Source organism: Microplitis demolitor, chromosome 3 (genome assembly GCF_026212275.2).
Source record: "Microplitis demolitor isolate Queensland-Clemson2020A chromosome 3, iyMicDemo2.1a, whole genome shotgun sequence".
In the NCBI taxonomy this organism is placed as follows: Eukaryota; Metazoa; Arthropoda; class Insecta; order Hymenoptera; family Braconidae; genus Microplitis; species Microplitis demolitor.
In genome coordinates, this window is record NC_068547.1 from 15,958,988 (window position 1) to 15,982,171 (window position 23,184).

At 28.2% G+C, this 23,184-nt stretch overlaps 1 protein-coding gene and 1 long non-coding RNA gene across 6 annotated transcripts in view; one reads left to right on the forward strand and one right to left on the reverse strand.

The window, feature by feature from the left end:
* Positions 1 to 23,184, reverse strand: part of LOC103576070 (rho GTPase-activating protein 21) — a 121,982-nt gene that overhangs the window by 13,525 nt on the left and 85,273 nt on the right. The window contains exons 3-13 of one of the 5 annotated variants that reach the window (XM_008556099.3): positions 16,342 to 16,533; positions 14,963 to 15,202; positions 13,018 to 14,866; positions 12,677 to 12,763; positions 11,872 to 12,075; positions 11,103 to 11,393; positions 10,599 to 10,661; positions 10,296 to 10,416; positions 5,814 to 5,931; positions 5,046 to 5,129; positions 891 to 1,100 (exon numbers count right to left, since the gene is read on the reverse strand). In XM_008556099.3, coding sequence (XP_008554321.1) covers positions 891 to 1,100; positions 5,046 to 5,129; positions 5,814 to 5,931; positions 10,296 to 10,416; positions 10,599 to 10,661; positions 11,103 to 11,393; positions 11,872 to 12,075; positions 12,677 to 12,763; positions 13,018 to 14,866; positions 14,963 to 15,202; positions 16,342 to 16,533 — 3,459 coding nt within the window. The remainder of the gene's footprint in view (positions 1 to 890; positions 1,101 to 5,045; positions 5,130 to 5,813; positions 5,932 to 10,295; positions 10,417 to 10,598; positions 10,662 to 11,102; positions 11,394 to 11,871; positions 12,076 to 12,676; positions 12,764 to 13,017; positions 14,867 to 14,962; positions 15,203 to 16,341; positions 16,534 to 23,184) is intronic. The other 4 variants (XM_008556102.2, XM_008556103.2, XM_008556104.2 and 1 more) reach the window with 4 other exon arrangements.
* On the forward strand, positions 6,115 to 11,177 carry LOC106693247 (uncharacterized). The gene is made up of 3 exons (XR_001345071.2): positions 6,115 to 6,594; positions 7,481 to 8,184; positions 11,096 to 11,177. It is a non-coding gene; the product is annotated as an uncharacterized LOC106693247 (long non-coding RNA).

The following is a 23,184-nucleotide window of genomic DNA, read 5'->3' on the forward strand; positions in this document are numbered from 1 at the left end:
AAAAAATGTATCTATACATATTAGGGTGGTCGTTGAAAATTGAATTTTCTCAGGCGTCCCATAAAAAGCTTTTTTGTAGTGAAAAAATACGTGGGGAATTTGGTTTTTTCTTTTTAAGTAAAAAAAATTACGTGCCTCAAGACGATCTCAAGTTCAGTTTTCGATACAATCGCGGTTTTTTAAAAATATCTCATGAAATATGCAGATTAAAGGAAAAAATCACGAAAACAATTTGGTAGAAAATTGAATTCTTGACAAAAAAAGTCATGTTCATTTTTTTTATAAATTGTGTATTGATAAAGATATTTAAAAAAAAAAACTTTTTTTAGATCTTATGAATTAAGCGTTTTTAGGATTACAAATGTTGAAAATAACACTTTCCTAAGTATAAAAAAACTGTTAGAAGCATTAATGATTGATATCCTACGAGTTATGAATGTGTCTATATTTAAGAAAACGCGTTAATTTTAACATTTGCAATCTTTTAGATACTCAATTGATAAGATTTAAATAAGTTTTTTTAAAGATATATTGATAAATACACATTTTATAAAAAAAAAATGATTATGTCCTTTTTTATCAAAAATTTAATTTCCTACAAAATTATTCTCATGATTTTTTCCTTTCATCTGCATATTTCATGAGATATTAAAAAAAAACTGCGATTGTATCAAAAAATGAACTTTGATAGTCCTGAAGCACGTATTCTTTTTACTTAAAAAAAAAAAAAACCAAATTCCTCACGTATTTTTTCACTATAAAGAAGCTTTTTATGAGGCGTCTAAGATAATTTAATTTTTAACGACCACCCTAATATATATATATATATATTGAAATTTTCTTAAACAATAAATAAATATTTAAAGTTTGATATATAATATAATAATTACCGAAGGCTTTTCAGCAGCAGCATGTTTATGAAGTGCTCTCAGCCAAAGTGCCATCGATGCTGCGTCGTCCGTTTGTAAAAGCACTTCCGCACTTGTATTAGCCACACGAAATACATGTTTCCTCTTGGTGTAATCATCAGCTACGTCAACTAAAGAACATCTCACGTCGACATGTTGTCCTACGTCACTATCACTCGTTGCAGATGGACTCTGAAATTTTATTATTCACATCACAATTATTTATATATATTTTTATTTTCAATAACTTAAATAAAAATCATTAATTAATTAATTTCTTTTTAATTATTTAATACACCAACTCGAGGATTTTTAATCCGTCAATCTTTACCCAAGATCCCGTTGAACCCCATCTTCGTAATCGGCGACCGAAAAGGCCGTGAGTACTAAAGTGTAAGGGAATACACGAGTACGAACTACTGTCACTTGAACCCAACATTTTTTTTTTAGTCATTAGTGATTTTAATTAAAATAAAAAAATATACAATTTATTATTTATTTTTTTTAACACTTATATTATTCTCTAAGCTTTGGTTTAAGCGAGACACTTATTTAATTAAAATATATATTTATAAGATACATATTTATATTTAGATTTAATTTCTAAGCATACGAGTTGTATCAGTCCGCGGTGCTCGCGATTACGATGAGAACTCGTTGCCGATGAGTCGAGTTGTATGAGTAGAGGGTAAGCAACTTAACAGTCCCCACTCGAGCCAGTAAAAACATATTAAACCTTTCACCGATAGTAATTTATAAAATTTTTTTATTTTTGAAATTCGTAATATTGATAAATAACATTCAGTGACCTAACAAACTTATACATATTATATTGTATTAAATTAATCGGCAATCGTTGAATTATTTTACAATATAACATTATATATAGATATATATTTCCATTCCTACGCATCTTTTACAAATTCTTTCAATTTTTCAAGGTAGCAAAAGCAATTTAATATAAAAAATATTTGAATTTTTTTTTTAAATCTACATATCTTCAATTATTTATAAGATTTTTTTTTTTTACAAGCAAGAAATTAATTTTCTGATAAAAATTAAATAAAAAAATATTGGATATTTTATAGAAAAAAAAAAAAAAAAAAAAAAAAAAATATAATAAAAGAGTAGATGAAAACTAATAGTATATTATTGAAAAGCAAATGAACAATATATACTTTAATGACTCTAAATAGGTATATATAATTTAAATCGAGTGATAATATAACCACTGGCGTTTCCGTGTCCGGTGATACGGGAGACTCAGCGAATGCTTGCGATATCATCTGATATTTTGTACTTAAGCTACACTATGCCAGTCTCAATTTCGCATTTGCGTGTGTGTGCTATGTAAGCTGCTACTCTACGCATCTCTAATGATCAGTCAGACGATAGCCTCAAGCTTACCATAGACTAAGTACACAAACTACTGTATGATACTAGTAGTAGTAGTAGTAGTAGTAAGTAACATAGATAGTACATGAGTTAAATCGGCGAAAGTACTTATGGCCTGTAAGGATTTGATGTTTTATTTGACAGCATATAGCTTCTGATTTAAACTATTAAAATTAATATGTTTCTTTTTAATTATTATATACTAAATAAATAAATATAATTATCATTATTTACGTTAATTGGATTACCAATGAAAGTTTATCATTATAATAATTACTTATTTATTAATTTATATTCTTTTTTAAAAATAGTAACAAACTATAAAAGTTCAATTTATGTTGATTAATCATATTCATATTATATATATTGATATTTTATTAATGTAGTTCGTAAAAATTTAATCAACATCAATGAATTTATAATATGTATTGGAAACAATATATATAAACCAGCATAACAATATAGAGCAACCTACAGTCACTACGTCACTGCCTGAGTATTACTGCCAAATTTATTAAATATGATTTGAATTTAAATGTTTATCAAAATTTCTACTCTAAAATCTTTTGTTTATTTTTGTTGCCATTGAAATTTAATAAGACAAATCTCTTCATTTGCTCACGAACTTATTGATTTCGATGATTGTATATCATGAGATTTTTGAAAAAAAATCTTCACACGGTCAAATTTTTTTTAATTAGTTATCTAATATATTTTTGTTCACTGATACCAAATGAACTTTTTTTAATTTTTATTATCATAGAAGACATGGCACAGACTACATTTTTTTATTTCCTCTTAATTATATATATAATAGTTATATATATTCAGTCATATTCAGTGACAGAATAATTAAAATATTAATTTATTTAAAGAAAATAAATGCGATCCGATCGTATTTTTTTCCCGCGTAATTTAAATGTAATTCGAATGATTTAGATTAATTGATTTGTCTTGACACTTGGCAATAAAAAAGAGTTTAAACCATGAAAAGGCACAAATTCGAGTCAAGACCTTTCTAATGTTACCAAATTTAATAACATAAACTTATTACTCTGTCATATAGATATGGCTGGAACAAAATTTTCCTTATTCTCTTAATAATATAGATAATATTTACTTTCTTGCATGTCATATAAATTATTTTGAATGAATTTATATAATATTATCTTATTTTATACGTAATAGCAAAAAAAAACATATTTTAGATAATATATAATTATAATTTAGTAATAAATATTAATTATTATTGTGATAATTAAAAAATACAGTATAGTTATATATTGTTGTTGGTTAATTCATAAAAAAGTAAAAGCTTTTACAGCAATCGCTGTTTAATAATAAAACAAAACAAAAAAGAAAGAAAAAAGATTTCTGTGATCGAGTAATGCAGTGGTTACGCCAACGCATTTACCGAAGGATGACGACGAGCTAGACGATAGATGTGGTAAGCTAAGCGAAATAAATATACAGCCAGAGCATGAGCGGTAATAAACTAGATAAGATGCCTCCACGACTTTGAGATCGGAAATCGCCAGTGGATTAATAGTAGGATCGAGGACGACTCGATACGGGTGTTTGCCACACGTCCCTCGGAATTAATTATCGAGTGAATGGTTCAATAAGGTATCGAAACTCGTGCCTCCCCCATATTCTATACGTAGTCTGAATACTTGATGCACATACATGACCCTGGACTAGTCAATTTATCACATGGATAAACTCTTTGTACAGTGTGTATGTCAATAATTTTTAATATTATTATATTAAATGAGAGCGAAAATTAATTTTATTTTCAATAATTAAATTTTACTAGACTGTTTAAAACTTTACTTTAAATTTGAAGTAATATAAAAATAACTTAATTTTACACTATTTTTAAATTAATTAAAATTTTAAAGCTGATAGTTATTTGAAAAACCATAATTTTAAATAAAAAATTTATTTTCAAAAAATCGGTAGTAAATTCGGAGTGATTAAGAATTTTATTTAAAGCCGAATTCACTTCGTCACTCGGAGTTTCGGAGTTTAAAAAAAAATCATTCTGCAACCGGAGTGAAAAGGAAGTTTGTCTTTTCAGCGGAGTGATTTTGGAATGGTCTGAATTTTATTTAAATACGATTTCACTCCGATTCAGGGGTTTAATATTAAAATAAACTCCCTTTCGAAGTAAAATTCACTCCGGATTTAATCCGCGTTCACTCCACAAATTGTTTACAGTATAATTAATTTTTAACTACGAGAAATTTCATAGTAAAATTTTAATATACTCACAATTATCAAAAACTCATTTAGGTTTTTAAAAAAAAAGTTAATATTGTATTTCAAAAATTTTGAAAATTTAAATCCAATTCAATATCTTTGTTAATCACATAGAACATGTGATATATTTTCAATAGACTCATTGCATTTAAATATTATGCTGTAATTATTTTCTTTATTTGAAGAAACTGATATTTATGAAAAATTAATAAAATTTCCATGAAAATTATTTTTGAAAGTCGAAAAAATTTTAAACAGTACACCTTACCCATATTTTATTGCCTTGTATAAATTAATAAGGTGAAGAATAATAAAGAAACAAAAAAAATATTTATAAATCACGGTGTTTCAATCTTATTATTAGAAAGCGTGAAATAGAACGTATGGTTCTATATGTTTAATGATATATTGTGTTATCGTATGTGTTGGCTAATTAAAAATGTTTAAAAGGATCAAGTACATTACACGTGAAGAACTCACCTGAGTGTGACGGTCCTTGTAAAAGTATAGGATAGGACCACGAAGAACGCCCCATACTTGCTTCCACGAACGGTCTGTAGATCTCTAAAAAAATAACAAAAAGAATAACATATATATAATTAATAACTTTATAACATTAGCACGTTATTAATAGAAGGTTGTCAGTAAATTATTTTTGAATTAAAAAAAAATTTACATTCAATGATGATTGGTTTTTCTTCGAAATTTTTAATTGATTTTTTTTTTCATTTTAATAAGGAACAAGTTCTGTGATTTTAAAAAAATATTCAATGGAGATTAAATCAAATAGATTTCACTACTTTCATTAACAATAATTTTAATTGTATTTATTATCTGTTTAAAATAAGAATATTTATTAAAATTATAGTTAATTAATTTAATTTCATAATTTTTGTATAAATCACATAAAATTATAATTCAATTATAAATAGTTTTTTTTTTTTAATAATTAATACATGAAATATTAAATTTTTTAATTAAACATCTACTAATTTTTAATGTTAAATATTTTACTAGTGTCAAAAAAAAAAATTCGTACGGTCCAACTTTCACCGCAAACTTTTAAATGATAAACTTCCCGAAGACTATATATATATATTAGAAACTTATTTTAAATGAGTTTAAATAAAAATAAATAAAAGTTAAATAAATTATTATGTCAAGTAATTGAATTAAATAGTATATCTATTTATATATATGTATATATAGATGGTGAGAAATAAATAAAAATAGTTTATATTTACTCACCTTGCCATCAAGTACAGTAAACTTGACGTGAAGGGATCCTTCTCGCTCGACCGGTTCGACGTCCTTCGGCGTCCCGGCGCTGCATGCGGTACTACTATGTGTATTTGCGATGCTGTTACTGCAAAAACATGTACACAACAGTCATTAAAATTTACATAAATACTTATTTAATTTTTGTTGTTGTTGTTATTATCATTATCATTCATAGTCCATAAAAGAGTTTGATGTTTTCTTCATTTTTCAAATTATTTTATTGAACTCATATTTATGTTTGTTATCAATTAATACATACATATAAATATAAGTATAAGTATTAGACGATGCATATCTTATCTTGCAGTATTGCTTTATTACTTTTTATTAATTTTTTAAAAATTTAATTAAACCTATTTAGTTATTCGTTGTAATAAATTTACACAGGTTGCATTCGTACACCGTTAGAGTCTCGGTAGTTCCATATAAACATTGACAAGACACATCAATATTTTTATTTTTTATTTATTATTTATCTTTTAACTGCAGCAAGCCGTGAATACACGTGACAGTTTTTATGGTAGTGCGGGTAAGTAACTAACGTGACGGAATTTACAATTTCTAGCTGCGCATTATGTACAAACGTTAGCACATAAGCATTTAATGGTGTTGTTGTTGTTGTTGTTGTTGTTGTTGTTGTTTTATATTATTATTGTAATTATTATTTGTACTTTGTTAGGTGTATCTAATAGAAGCAATAATCTCATTGATTTATTTTAAATTATATAATTATTAATTAATGTTTCAAGTAAGTTTAATGTCCTTATATATTATTACTGATAGCTATCTATATGTTAGCGCTAATAAGTCGTAACTCACGGTTTTAAAAAGTTAAATAAGAGACAATGAAAAATAGGTATTAGTTAGCAAATTATATTCATTTTTTAATACTACTTTTACACAATAAATACACCACAGCTTGAATATAACCAACATTCATTTCATGCTTTTGTAAGTTAATAAATTACTGATAATAAAATTTTATTAATTATTAGTATCAACAATAAATTTTTTAAATTCAAACTCCAATCAGAAAGTTTATTTACTTTAATGAATTTTGTGAAAGTTATTTGCAATAAAATAAAGGTCGTAATAAAATAATTATTATTTAATATAGAAGAACCTGGAGTAAAATAAGACGAAATTTTTTAAGCAAAAACTTTTTCTTATACTAGTGAATCATTTTTCCTCAATCAGCTCTAATTCTCGATAAAATAATTTAAAGAAAAACATTTCCAAAAAAAATTTACTGAAAATATTAAATTAGCCGGACTGTCCAGGCTGGCCAACTTGCCCTGTAAATCTCTACAGCCAATAATTTAGTATTTTTTAACAAAAAAAAAGTTTTATTTTCTTTATAATAACGTATAATTTTGCTCCAGGATTCTCTATATATATAGATAGATATTTATTTCAAAAAGCTGGTGAGTTACGATCTTTTATAACTAAAATTATTTTAGTGAAATCAAATTTAAATTGTTAAAAAATAAAGATTTATAGAACTAGTCATATTATGACATGTGCGGTTAATATAAATTGGTTATTTTTAATTATGCAATCAATGCTTAGTAATTATTTTTTATTTTTAATTATTTTATTATTCTATTATGTGATCGATAAAAACATGAAATCAGCCGACTGCGAGCTTGTTAGCAACCAAGGGAAAGTTATATTCTCTTAGGACCAACCGAAACGGAACGAAACCAACGCGGAACAAAAGTACATAAATATATCTATAGAAACATATGCAGTGTAAATATAATTGGTAAATGACAAGAAATTACTTCATTATTTAAGAAAATAAAAATAATTAAAAAAACGAAAACTAATCACTTTTGCTCTTGAATTTGTTTTTTTTTTTTTTTAATTTCAATGGGAAGTTAGTTTCATTAGTCATTAAATTGAATTAATAACTTGAAAAAACAAAAATAACATAGAAACACAACAACAAACAATAAAATCAATCGCTCGTATAGTTTTTTTGTCACTATGTTTTATGAGCAATTGTATATGTACGTAAGATGCAAACATATACGAAAATGCAACGTTGATATTTTTTTCTTTTTTTGTTTATACTTTTTTGCTTGTCTATCAATGACAAGTCACTGAGTCTCACCGATGGTAGTGGCGGTGCAGTGATGCAGCTTGAGTAACATCCTCGAAGATACGCCGAAGTGGCGTAATGTCGCTAGGAAACAGTGGCGGTCTCCATCGCCTGTGTATGCTGGAATCATGCACATTGCCAATACCTGAAAGTTGCGTGATGCACGCAAGGGGACCAATTTTTTTTTCTCTTTCAATCGAATCGAGGAAATGAAATCTACTTGTTTATATTGAGGTATAACACGACTTGTAGTTGACTTATAGAAATATACACTCATTTTTTTGTCTTTTTTTTAAATAATTCTGTTCATGAAAAGGGGGATTTATTAATAGATTTGAATATTTTTCCTCTTAAGATCACGAAAACACGGAAAATATATACATTGCAAGGTAGTAAAATCTATATACCTTAAATTTTTAAAACAATTTAAATTAAAAATAAATATTTACTTTTTTCATCACGATTGAAATAATATTCCCCTGGTGGATCCGAGTTACGGTAATTTATCACATTAGCCGTAATTTACCGTAAAATACGGCATTTAGATGACGATTTACTGTAATTTGCGGAATTTTTACCGGATGTTTTTTATTTTGATCTTTTACAGTGCAATATTTCACTTTAGATAAAATACCACCGGCTTGCCGAAATTTTACGGTAAGCTACCGCAGTCTCACTCCAAATTTGCGGTAAAAATGCCACACTTTTACTTTAAAATACCATAGTTCTTCCGAAAACCGTAAATTACAGCAAATTACAGTAATAACAGTAATTTACCGTAATTCAGATCCACCAGCCCAAGTAGTACAGAGACAACTTTAAGATGTCTTTTAAGGTAGTTCACTCGCGACATTCATAGCCAAAAGTATAGTGTAATCGTAACTACAAAAAATTAGAGATACTCAATGCGAGAATATTTTATTTTTGTGAGAGACTGTATCCAATACATTTTAGTTTTAAATTTACAGATAACCACTAATACAATCACACTGATGAGTATAATAAATGTGGCACCGCTGCAAACATTTATATTGAATAGTCTATAGATTAAACGTATAGGTAGCAATCTTTATATATTCTTTTTTTTATATTATTTTCATAATTTTTTTTAAACTTACAAGAAAATCGCAATTAAAAAGAAAAAAATTGTTCGATGTGTGCTACTTTCAATATCATAATTTTTAAAAATTCTAAAACTATTCGAAAAGCTCGGCTAACCAATTTCAAAATACAGTAACTGACAAAACTAAAATTTTTGAAATATGTATAGAATCATGTTCACAAAACTCCATTGGAACTAAAAATACTAAAAAATCGATTTTGAAAAATTTGTCACTTACTGTGTTTTGGAATTGGACAGCCGAGCTATCATTAATATAAGTTAATATCAAAAAATATTTTTTTTGTTTGTTTAATATTATTGAATAAATGTTTAACATTCATAAAAATTATTTCGAAAAATTTTCCAAAAATTTTTTGACTTCTAATACTTTTATGCTCAAAAATTAACCTAGCTAAGTGACATTTGAATTTCCGCGGGTTAAGTATGACGACTGCAACGATACCGAGTTGTGATTACTGTACCCCACCACACGTCAAGTATTTTAAAATTATTTATATTTTAAAAATCAATATTTTTTAAACAAATCGGTCAAAAAATTCAGAGTTTTTTTCAAAAAATTTCTAATTTTTTCATTTAACAGTGGATAAGTTTTTTAAAAAATTGGTAAGAACCGTTTCCATGATATTCAGGAAACTACATGTTTTTTTTATACTTGGTAGATCTCCAGCATGTTAATTATGCACTTTTTGATTGTTAATATCTCGTCTTACAATCGGTGAAAAAATTTCGTTTTTTTTTTCATTAAATATTATACATCTTTGTTAATCTCATGTTTTAATTTCATCGCATTTCTAAGAAAAGTCGTTTTGCGAGTGAACTACCTTAAAAGGATAAGACAATTTTTTTTTTTTTTCTTAAAGTCACCTTTTTAGGTATAAATATGACATGCAAATGTTGGTTCCGGAGACAGAGAAAATTTGTGTTGTTTTTCCTGTTTTACGTCAATTAAAAAGTCGTTTAGATGGAATTACCACTATTTGTAATTAACTTTTTGTTGTCACTTGCGTCAAGTCTTTTAAGTAGATACTTTTCGATGACATAAATTTCTGATCATTTTGTCAACATATTGGTGCTTTATTGATATGTCAAAAAACAGCCTAAAAACTGATATCTTATAGATGTCATAAAGGCAAGTGTGCTACTTGGGAGAGTCGACTTATTTAAAAATTAAATTAAAAAAAAATAATTTATAATTATTATTATACTGATTTAAAATATTTACCTGCGTATTGCTTGAACTACCGACTCAGTATCACTCAATTCTAGATCACTGTCCACATGCATTCGTTCACCCCACGTAGCTTTGAGATAAGAAACGCGTCTTGTTGCCCGTTCTTCATCGCCTATAAAATAATAACATTATAATAATTATTATTGCAATCATTACAACATTATATGTATCGTTCTCCGAGGTATACACAGCCCGAAGCTCGGAAATAATTAATTATAAAATGAATGTTCAATATAAAGATATCAATAAGGAAGAAAAATATTTATTAATATAATAATAATACTATCAACTTACTGAGTTGACTATTTTTCTGTCGCCTTAGAACCACATCATTGGATGTTGCATTAGAGCCCGGAGCTGAAATAATGAAATAAAATTAGTATCAGTATGTAAGGTGTTATTTAAATAATTAAATAAGTAAAAATAAAAATATTAATGGAAATATGAATAAGTAGTCATGCCAACTATCTAGATCTACCAGCACCTTTTTATTATATTAAATAAGCTATATCTAAAATTTAACGCATAATATTGTAAATTACTGATGCAAAATCAATGGATCAAGCCAAAGCCTCTGGCAATATTATCATTAACTACTTAATATAATACTCCAGTTTCTCTTTATTGATGCATATGTATAGCAATCTTGTTAAATATGTCGAGTAATCTCATTGGATATATTATTGTGGACAATTGATACGTTAATTTATTTCCTAGTGAGTTATGTTAATTAGTTAGTACGAAACTCGATTGTTTTTTGTTTTATTATTATTTTTTGTTGCGTGTTCAAGTCCTGACCTAGGGTCGTGCCAGTGGACTCTTGGTCGTCCACATTCTGCTGATCAGATGATAAATGCTGGTGATTGAATGAGCTCTCTCGACTATCTAAAGGACGCAGAGGGTTTGGGATAGGAAGTTGATTTGGACGGACTGGCTGGGGAGGACTAATGGTTACGGTCGGCATGCTGCTTGGAGTTGTAGTTCTTGAAATGACCTCTGATAATGCTGATGGGAATACTGAATTCGGTTCCATGATTTTTGATTCCTCGGCTGTTCTTTCACGCTGCTGGATCACGTGAGATTCTCGGTCTATTTTACCCGAATTTAAGTATACATATGTAAGTGTCAGTCTACTTTTATTTCAATTACTAGTGACTAGTGATTAGTCACTTTTTTTTTTAATTCAATAATGACGAGGGTTATGTAGTAGAAGATAAAAATATGATGTCAACTATTGTAAATGTAAATAATAAGCATGACAATCTAAATAATAAATTTTAAATAATTATATCAGTATTTATATTTAATACTGATATTTTTACTTTGTGTGACAAGAATACAAAATTTCTGCAAAAAAAAAAAAATAATAATAAAAATTCCCAAGATGCATACTACTCTACGATTCTTTTTTTTTCTTTTCGTTTTCTTTTTTTTTTTTCCCCCAATAATAAAATTTTGTTTTCGAACGTTTGTATATCAGTTCATGAGTAGTTGCCATAAATTTATTTTACTATGCAAAACTCGTCCACGAGAAGAGATCGGATAAGAAAATTCTTAGCAGACTAACCGAGGTGGTTTCTAACAGCCTGAAGATAGCTGTCTTGTCTCTTAGCCTTGCTGTTTCGTGTTTCACCCTCCGGATCCTCGGGTTCTGTCTGCCAGGTATGTCTGACGCCTCGTCGGGTCGTTCCTCCGTTCACAGCTTCCCAAGATTCAGCGCTATTACTTCGTGCTCGCAACCGAACCGGTTCCATATCCATCGCCGGTGTTTCTACGATATAAACGACTAAATTTATATTAACATTGTTAACAAAAAATAAAAAAAAAAAAAAAACAAAACCCAAAACAAAATTAAACATTTAAATTATTTTATATCTTCAGGCTTCATATCAAATCAAGCTTTCATTTCATTTAATTTCTCTTTTTATTATTAATATGATTTATATTTTTTGTTATTATTATTAATAATATCATTGATCCATCGATTCTTGTATTGATTCTTGGGCATACACAAAAGTGCGCTGTCTCGATATAATCATACAACATTCAAATCAAGTATCACAGATATATAAATATATAGTTTAAGTATGAACGTTTTCTCAGTTCACTTATCATATTTAATTAGTTGTTACATTGATAAATATCACACAAATACAAGTTGACGTAATACATATATGACTCACTTCATTATCAATCGCGTAAAAAAAAGAAAAAATAATAAAAACAAAAATTACAATACTGCGGTGTGTTATTTTAAAAAAAATAATGAATATTAATAACAATGATAATGACAAATACAGATATTAAATAATAAAATAAATTCAGCCACATTTAACATAACAGCTTTAATACATCACACTATAAAATTCTACCTTTATCATCTCTGTAACCCGAAGGTGGTTCGCAATGGATGTATTTGCTGCCTATCGGAATTATTCGATTTCCCGATAACCCTTTGCCTATGATAATTTTAATTAAAATAATAAATTCAATACTAATTACTTATCAAGCTATATCTATATCTATATAAATAATAATTTAATTAAAACAAGCATTTGTTGTATTACAGGTGCTTACTCATTAATTAGTGCATCAATAATTTTACGGAAATCCAAGTGAAAAAAAAAACTCAGTAATTAAAAACAATTAATGTTTCCATAGAATTATTGATTCAAAGCATTAAAGTTATCTATAATACAGAAAAAAAACTCACCGGAATCTAATGATTTACTTTCACGATTAGCAGTAATTCTTCTAGTTTCATGTGATTCAGCTTTTGATTCAAATTCACGTTTTCGTACGGCAACATTTGGTACACTTCGTTTATTTGATAATCTTGACAACTCACTTTTGTATAAATTCGTACGATCACTAGTTGGCTCGTCATCGTCACTTAGTAGTCTACCGGATTCAAATTGTTTAGCTCGACGTGAAACAATTTGAAGTCCTTGAGGCGGTACTGGAAATTTATCTGGCGTTTTTTTGTCAGGTCCAGGTGATGAAGGAAGCGATGAAGTGCCATTACGAAGTTCATGACAGCTTTGTTGCTGCTGCTGTTGTTGCTGTTGTTGTTGTTGTTGTTGTTGTTGCAGCTGTTGTTGATGTTGTTGATGTTGCTGTTGTTGTTGAGCTAAACTTGTAACATTTTCATGTATCCTTGATAAGGTCGTAATAAATGTATTTTTATTATTGCTTGTATTTCTCGGTGATGAGTTCGGAGTATTGCGACTTGGTGATTCATTATTAACTACAGTCTTACTAGTCGGATAATTATTAAAATTATTTTCTTTACCATACTGATTGTTAGTATCATACAAAGATGAATAAAATTTATCACGTATTGCTTGTGCACCTTCACGTTCACCATTCTTTACGTCATTAGAATTGGTAACGTCACTACCAACTTCAACTATATCATTACGCACTCTCTGTAAATTCTGATTACTCGGTTTATTGTTTTTAATTCTTTCCAAAGTATTATTTCTATTAAGGGTTTGATGATGCGCGGTATCAATAACTTGTTGTTGACTTTGTTGTTCATTTGGTGGCCAAACCTGTCTCTGGAGTTTTTGAGGTCGCGCATAAAACTCACGTTGAATTACACCCTGACACTGGTTTATCCTCGTCATTTCATCAGGCAATAACCAACCAATAGGATGACTTGGACGCCGTAAAAATTCTTCCTTTTGTTCAAAACTCTTTCTCAGTCTCGTCATTATAGAATCGTCTGAACATTCATTACCCGTCAGTGTTGAAGTTGAATCGTAAGAAGAAGATATACTGCTATCTTTACTAACCGGTGACGAATCTTGCCTTGATTCCACACTTAATCTTGATCCTGGATCACCAGATTTAAATCCATCGTTATTACTATAAGCCATCTGTCCTCCTCCTCCTCCTACTCCCCCACTTCCTTCAGAATCATTTATTGGACCACTACCTTCACTTGCGCGTCTTGTAACAACGCGTCTTCCAGGCCGGTAAATTGGTACTTGTGGTTCAGCCCGAGACATAGGATACTGATGATCCAGCGACTTACTAAATGTATTTAAATCTGGTCTAACTCGCTCGTAAATTGGATCCTTGATCCTGTCGTAGATTTGCTCGCTACTTGGTCGTGAGTATATCGACTCAGAACGTGTACGATCGTATAAATCGAATCTTGCGTCAGGTGGTGATCGATAAACCTGTCCCATAGGATCAATAATATCTTGCTGCTGTGGTAATGATCTTCTTTGACTACGATCGTCAGTACGACCATAAATACTTTCATGATTACGTGCTTCTGTCAATGGCCGTCTTTGAATATTTGGTACTGACGTCGTCATTTTATTTGCCGATTGATCTTTAAATGTATCCTCGCGTAATCGATACGAAGAACCTGCAGTACCTTGATTTTCTGAGCTAGGAAGTGTTTGGCAAATCCAAGATTGTCTTGTTCTTGATGACGGCCCGGGAATCATACTCATCGACCTACGTTGTTTTTGTAATATTTTGTCAGGAGAACGTAGTCGTGCCGGTCGTTGATTTGTCTCTGGATTGTGCGCAGTATCACCGAAATACTGAAATTTTTTAATTTTTATTTCAATATTTTTAAATTTATTTTATTTTATTATTAAACTATATACTCTTAAATATATGTATATTTATATAGATACCCTTTGTAATATATCGTCTTCTTTAGAAACAACTAATAGTCTGAGCCAAGGTTCTGCTTGCTGGATTCGCTGAACGACACTTGCGTACTGCTCGCCACGAGTTGGCACACCGTCCACTGATACGACACGATCTCCAGTCCGAAGGCCTGCTTCTGCTGCTGGTGAATTTGCTCGTACTTGTTTTACGAAAATTGTGTCCATTGGCTCTTCGATTTTTGTCCGCTCGTGTCCTGGCAGCATCTATTTTATTTTTTAAAAATATTAATTAGCATCAATCTTTATAAACGTTTAAATTTAAAGAAAGATTCACATAAATTTTTAACGTACGCACTATATATTATTTGACTATTTCTTAACTTTTCTTTACTTATGTTAATTATCTATTATTTACTCCATTATTAATCATTCATTCAAAATCTCTTATCAGTTTTAATCAATTATTTAAGTTCATTTGTCATTATGATAAAGCGAATAAATTTCCAACAATGAAACATACAAATAATGTATGAACTGTGTTAATAATAAATTAAGCTTATATTTTTTCGATCAAATTTATCTTTTAAATAAAAAAAAAATCTTTACTATATGTAAAAAGAAAAAAAAATTTCACGTACTTCCTTATTCACAATCAGTCGAGTTTATTTTTAAATATTGATCGTAAAAAAAATATCTGTATAGAAATGTTTTTGTTAATTCATATGAATTTTAAGTCATCTAAATCTCATCCCATAACTTGATTATTAAATTAATTTTAAATCTCTCGTGTAAAAAAAATTGATTCCAAAAATGTTTCTCACAGTGAACTTACAAAATTGAGACAATTCTGAACTTTGAGTTGAACATTTTTGGTGCTGTAAAATAATTGCAGATTTTTATTTTGTTGGTTGAAATTTTTTAAGCAAAAAGGATTTGAATTGGCAGTTTTGTGAGTTCATGATAAGTTCATAATAAATTCAAAAAAAGTTTATAATTAGTTCCAATCACTCATTTATTAAACTATTTTTGAACAAGTCAAAAAAAAAAAAAAAAAAAAAAACTGACCTTTACACTTTATAATTTTTTCAAAGTCCCAAAAATCTTAAACTTAAAGTTTAGAATTGTCCAAATTTAGGAAGTTCACTGTTATGAACGTTTTTGGAACTAATTTTTTTTACACAGCCTTGTTTGAAATAAGTAAAATTATTATTATTTTTTTTTTATCAATGTATTATTTAAAATTTGATGATTTAATAGATAGCTAGTAAATTATTAATATAATTAACTTGAGTATTAACTAGATTTCGTTAACAATATAACTATACACTATAATCCGTTACAATAAATTTAATTGTCAAAAGCACTTTAGTGATTTAATAGTATCAAAATAATGTACAACTTACACAGCAGGACTCGGGCGGATAGACGATAAAGTGACGAAGGGTAAATCCAAATCCATTTTCGCTGCGTCGTAGTAAGAGTGTACGTGGTCCGCGTGGTGGTGAATTATCTTGCTGTTGTTGTTGCTGCTGCTGTTGTTGCTGCTGTAGATGACCAGAAGATGGTGCAGGTGGTGGTGGTGATGTATGGCCGATCTGTAACAAAAATAAATTCACTCTTATAAGTCAAGTGGCAATATTTCAAATTTAAAAAAAATTTTCTTTTTTATCGATAAATTATTCATTTCCTTCCCAATTGCAGGAGCGTTAAATGGCCATATGTCGAGCGGAACTACGGAACGTATATAGAAATTGATGTTTTGGATGTCACCTATAGAGTGTGGTGACCAGTTTGATATGCAGCATCCTGCTTTATTTTATTTAATACATAATATACATGTAGTGTATGTATATAAGTATACGACTCAAATGTTAAATAATTTATGTAATAAGTATACCTATATATATAATACATACAAGCATATATGTGCACGTGATAGCTACGTGTTACGGAACTACACAAGAATGACCTTAATTATCTGCTTCATTGCCGAGGTTAACCCTCTATTTGTTACTCGAGATAAAATATTAATTAATTACTTTATCTTATATTTTTTAAAAGGGTTATTCAATAAATAAAAAAAAAACATTTTATAAGTTAATTTAATAATCAATTATGTGTTGAGCATATAACTAATATATATAATAATAATTGAATATTAAAATAATCAATATTTAAAAATAACTATTGATTTATATTAATTAATAATAAATGAAGCGAATAATTTTAAGTTGCGATAATATTATAGTAAAATAATTTGAGTACATTTTTTTTTTTTTGCCAAATTTACTTGTGAATAAATTAAAGTCTACTGTTTCAATTAACTTTCTTATCAATGTCAAAAACAGAAGCTAAGAGATGGATTTTGCTGACTAAAATATATATACAATATATATATGTGGATGAGACAGTGATGTATATTCGTAAAAAATAATAATTTAAATGACTAAAGTACGATGGGAAAAAATAAAAAAAAAAAAAATGATTATGATGATGATGAAGAAGTTGAAATAAAATATAGTTATGTATATCCTGAAGCAAGGAGTAGAAACATCAGGATTTACAATATCTGCAGGTTAAAAGTTTCCAGTACAGTGTTTCTCTTCGATACACTCAACCGTAACCGGCTTCTATTCTTCCATTTCGCAGTTACATACTACCTTTGTACATACGTATATATACACATATATATATAGTTTATATTTATATTTAGAAACGGGTGAGTATCCTTGCCAGTGTCGGTGTACTCGTAACCCACGGGGAATGGATTTATATGTGATGTCAAGTGAGAAAGAGATGGACTATTATAAGTAGAGGGAGTCGATCCTACAAAGGGGAAATATGTTTAAGGACTTGAGTGTAAGAACAGTTCAAGGTGCTCACGATGAATTAATGATTGAATATTTTTATTTCATTTATTTTTTATGTTCTTGTATGTCTTCTTCATCTTTTCTTCTTCATCATTCGCACCTTGAATAATTTAATTTTTTTTTCTTCGTCGTTATTCTTTGTATGCACATATTATATCTTTTACTGATACTGTACGACGTTACACACGTACGACTTGTTTCTCTGATTGCATCCGGAAGAAATAGTAAAGTAACCGGATGCTTTATTTTACAAACGCTTTAAGGCTCTACATGCAATTCACAGGTGCATGATATGATTTTTCATGTAAATAAACCTTTAAACATATCAGAGAAATTTATTTTTTATTACCATGAATTTAAATGGACAACTTTAGTTGTAACTGATAATAATCATAATAATAAATATAAATATTATTATTTTCTATCTAACTTGACTTTATATTTATTTCATGCCGTGATATAAATAAATATTTTAATTAAAGAGTTGACAATAAATTTAAATGGAAAAAAAATATTTGAGCTAATAAAAAAACATATAATGATTTTAATAAATATTGAGTAAGTTAATTGACGTTAATTCAAATGTCATCAGGCATTATATGATTGAGTTGCAAAATATCGTTCGTTATATCGATTTTTTATTATCATCAGACGTTATTTAGTGAATTCTATCAAGCCAGACGATCCTTTAACGATTACAATGGATCTTGCACTTGAAACGATAACAATGACAATGATAATGACAATAACAATGACAGTGACACTGACAGTGACAGTGACAGTGAATATAAGAAACAACTACTGTTACTCACTAAAGTAGTGTCTCAAGTGAAAGATATATATGTGTGCATAGAATAACATGCATTAGTAAATGATGATTCTTTATGCGAATCACGCAGTTACTTTAATCAAAAAGGATTGACGTCATTAAATGTTTGTGTGCTGGATGTACATCCAATGGAAACTCGTTTATCTTTATATCATGTTATTATACGAATAATAATTTCAATTATTTGTCATTAATTATTATTATTCCCTATAATTGTATAATTTGTTGATTTAAATATTTTACAGTTTGTGTTAAATATCATTTATACCGTTAATTAATTTTTTTTTATTTTTATTTTCAACACAATTTATATTACTACCGCGTTCATCGTTTATTCACTTTGATATTCAGGTTTATTTTGTGTATCTATTCATTATAAATTTACAGTCACTTAGAATGTGTTATCACTCTAATGGCTTTTACTTCCTTAAGTTTTAATTTATAATTATTTATTTATAGGAATTTAATTAAATAATCATTTTATAGATTTTTTATTCAAATAAATTTATTTATTTTTCTTTATATAAATTTTAAATAAAATATCACTGATACATAAATTATAAGCACCGACTATCGAAAAATTTTTATATTCAGTGGTAATAAATCTTCACTGACATGAAAAAAATTTGTAATTACTTAATCTACAATAACGATAATTATGCTGAAGTACAATCTTACTTATTATCAATTATAAAAAATTTTTAAAGTTTATATTTTTCAATGTTTTTTTTTTTATCTTTTTCTTCTAGGCAATTTTGTGAAAACCAAAAATTATTAACTTGAATAAAAATGTATACTTGAATTATTTTTATTAGATCCCGGGTCAAAAAAATAACTTGACATAGACTTTTTGATTTGCTTTTGAATTAATAAACTTGAATTTGATATTAGTATAATTTTTTTGACTTGAATTTGACTAAATTAACTTTATTTTGGCTACACCTTTTTTTTTTAACTTCAATATGACTTCTTTACACAATAAAAAATTGGCATGCATGATCATGCATAATCTATGACTGGTCATGCATGATTATACGTGAATTGTGCATGAGTCATGCATGGTCAGACATGATCCATTAAGATTCACCCATGATCCAGACATGATTATGTATGAGCAGGCATGAGGTTTATTATCCAAAGACCAAATCCTTTAGAATGATCAGATTTAATCATCCATTCTTGATCATTCTTGATCATGTATGATTTAAATCTGATCATACATGATACAAATTTGACCATATAGGAGTTATAACTGGCCATACATGATTCATATTTGATCAAATAAGATCATGTATGCCCACGTCAGATCATTCATGGTCATTTTGAAGAGTTTCTCTCCTCAAAACGAACTTTCATTTATGGTAATGTCTGATCATGCATGAACATGAATGATTAGTTATGTCCACATCTGATCATGAATGAGAATTAAGTTATAACTTAAAAATTTAAGTCAACTAAGTAAAATCTAAGACAACGTGACTTTAATTTGACTTAGTTGGCGTAAATCGATACTAAGAAAAACAACTTAGTCACAAGGTGTTGGATTCTCTGTTCAAAAATCAATCTTTATTCCGATATATATTTTATTTAATATTTCTCTTTACTACATATTCTGTTCCAAATATTATTTCGAACAGCGTTACATTTAAGTCGTAGTATATATATTTTTCAAGTTGAGTTCAAAATATGTATATATTTACTTGAGGAAAAGAAAGCTAGTATGGATCAAATTTTATGACCTTAGGTACTTGGATCGACGAGAGATTGAGACCCATGTTCTAAGTAAATGCAAGGCAATATGTTTTTCTTCATTTGCACTTATATATATATATATATATATATATATATATATATATATATATATATATATATATATATATATATATAGATTTTGAACAGACATCTTTGTTATACAAAAAGAGGAGAGGTTGTTAGACCTCAGTGTTGAATAAAATTAAAAGAATAAGTTAGTCTAAGCCGTCTAAGCTAAATCTTTTGCGAGTGAAGACATACCTTAGAGCGCGTATTTAATAACAAGAAATAATTTTCATTTGTTTAATAAATTGATTTGTATCATCCACGATTACCATACCTCAATTCCCAACAAGAGGAAGTCAAAATCGAATGTGTTTTCATATCTTAAAATTTGTTTTTCATTTATTCAAAAAAATAACTTAAACTTGACTTTCTTTTGTCTTGCTAGACTTGGTTTATTTTCAATTGTTAAAATTACGCAAAAATCAAGTTATTTTTTGACCCGGGATTATGCAAATTTTTCTCGATATATAGCACAATAAAAATTGATAAAATGCTGTCTCGAAAATAACCATTATCATATTTTTCCGATCGCGTATTTAAAATTTCAATATTTGCATCACCATGAAAATAATATAATTTTTAGTTTTGGGTTTGAATCAATCTGTAACTTCGCGGAACAAAAATAATATGGAATTTTGGAGTTTATTCCTGTGTAGAATATTAAAAAAAAAAACATTATGATGTGACAACTTTTTGGAGACGAAAATGAATTAGATTTCTGTGCAAGAACCAAAATAACAACCAAGGCGACTGTTAATGAACGTTATGTATAAAAGTGTAAATCTAAATCTGATGATCAATGAAACAAAATTGTAAAAAAAAAAAAGTAAAGCATGTAGTAATCAATTAGTTTAGTATATTTAAAGTGTTATTTTTGGCATAACAAGAAGAAAAACATAAGTTAATAAAATAATATACCTTGACTTTATAAGTTACGTACAAGTTTCTGTTACCTGATTTCAACATTCGCCCTCCAAGAAAAAGGAACGAGACAAAATATATGAGACAAGATGGGAGAATTAAACGTCGGTCCGTTAACGTGGTATGTGTTTGTAAAACGTCTTTCTCTCTTTAAAACTTACATATACATTCATCTATTTTGAGGTAACTCGTCGACGTTTACGCGCAACTTTTAACCCTCTCTCTGTCTCGGCTTTTAAAAGTGGCGTAATATAATCTCAAAACTGTTGTAATTGCGTCAAAGTGAATTTAACTTTTCGTGAATCACAAGACCTTGATAAATAACGTATATTTATAAATAAATCACCAGCACATTAATTAAAATAATTTATTATTGTAACCGATTATTCATTAACTTGTTTTTAATCTTCGATAAGAGTTAAAATTCATTGAATTCATTTTGATACTTATAAAAAATTTAATTTATCATGAATAAAATTATAATATATTTTTAAATCTTCATTTGTATTCCCATGTTGTACAACACAAAAAAATTATTCAACTCATTTAAATTAATACATGTAATTACAAACAGATAAAAAACTTTTTAATCACCGTGTTATTTTATTGATGTAAAAATAATTTATTGGGTTACTTATATAGTGTGATAAATAAATAAATAATAATGTTAAGAAGATCCAGACAAGAAGCAAGTAATGAAATTTTGATTTTTTGCCAAATAACATTCTAAAGCTATCCGGAGTAATTTTGCACGGACGAATGGACCCAGACTTGGACGCTATCAACATTTATATTTTTTTGGCAAACTGACAATTATTTATTATTTTTTCTACACATTAATAACACCACTTAGTAGAAAAGATGAATAAAAAAATTTCCAATTGAAAAATCTCCAATTGAATGTAAACCAAAAATTAAAAAAAAAAAATCTTAAAAAAAATATAGAGTAGGAGTACCATTTGTGGCCACTGTTCCATTTTTGGACGTTTGATACTTTATTTCAATAAGTAAAAGTGTAAAATAAAATTACTATTTTAATAGTGGGTTAAAAGTATCTTTGAATACATTTTAAAAATTAATTACGTCATTGCGTCTTTTACAAATTAATTTATTAAAATTTTTCAAGTGTCCAAAACTGGTTCTAAAGTGGCGAAAAACGGTACCTTTACCCTAAATATTGAATACTTATGGGTTTGCACTATGAAAAAATTTACGGAGTGAATTTTTTGTAAAAATTCCGAAACTCCGAGTGATTTCGAATCACTCCAAATTCACTCCCAATTTTTTACAGCTTGGTGATCTTGTTTAAAAGTGAAATAAAAAATAAATAAGATAAAAAATGAAATTAATTGGTAAAATAAGAATGTAAATGAAGTATGTAGTGGTCATATTAAGATTCAATTGAACAGAATAAATTACTCGAGTTGAGGTTGTCCTGTTATAAATGAAAATTTAAAGGAGATAAGATGAGTGTATAATGTATGTAGTAATATAAGAAGTATAGACGTTGTCGTAGGTCATGGTAGGCAAGACTGCGACCGCCTTGGGCATCGCAGCGCAACGGGCAACAGCAGTATCGTAAATAAGACGGCAAGTCAAATTTATGGGTTATCGATACACAGAGAAGGCGTCCCTGCTTGTTGTTGTAACAGACCAGAGTGAAGAAGGGACAAGGTCGCGGTGAGGTCGCTTATGCATATATAGATGTATTATATAGACTATTAAGATTCTCTTTAAAGTCTTATAAAATTTTATTTTTTTAAATTTATTTAGTGGCCTGTCCATTTTTCAAATTCATTTTACTTGTG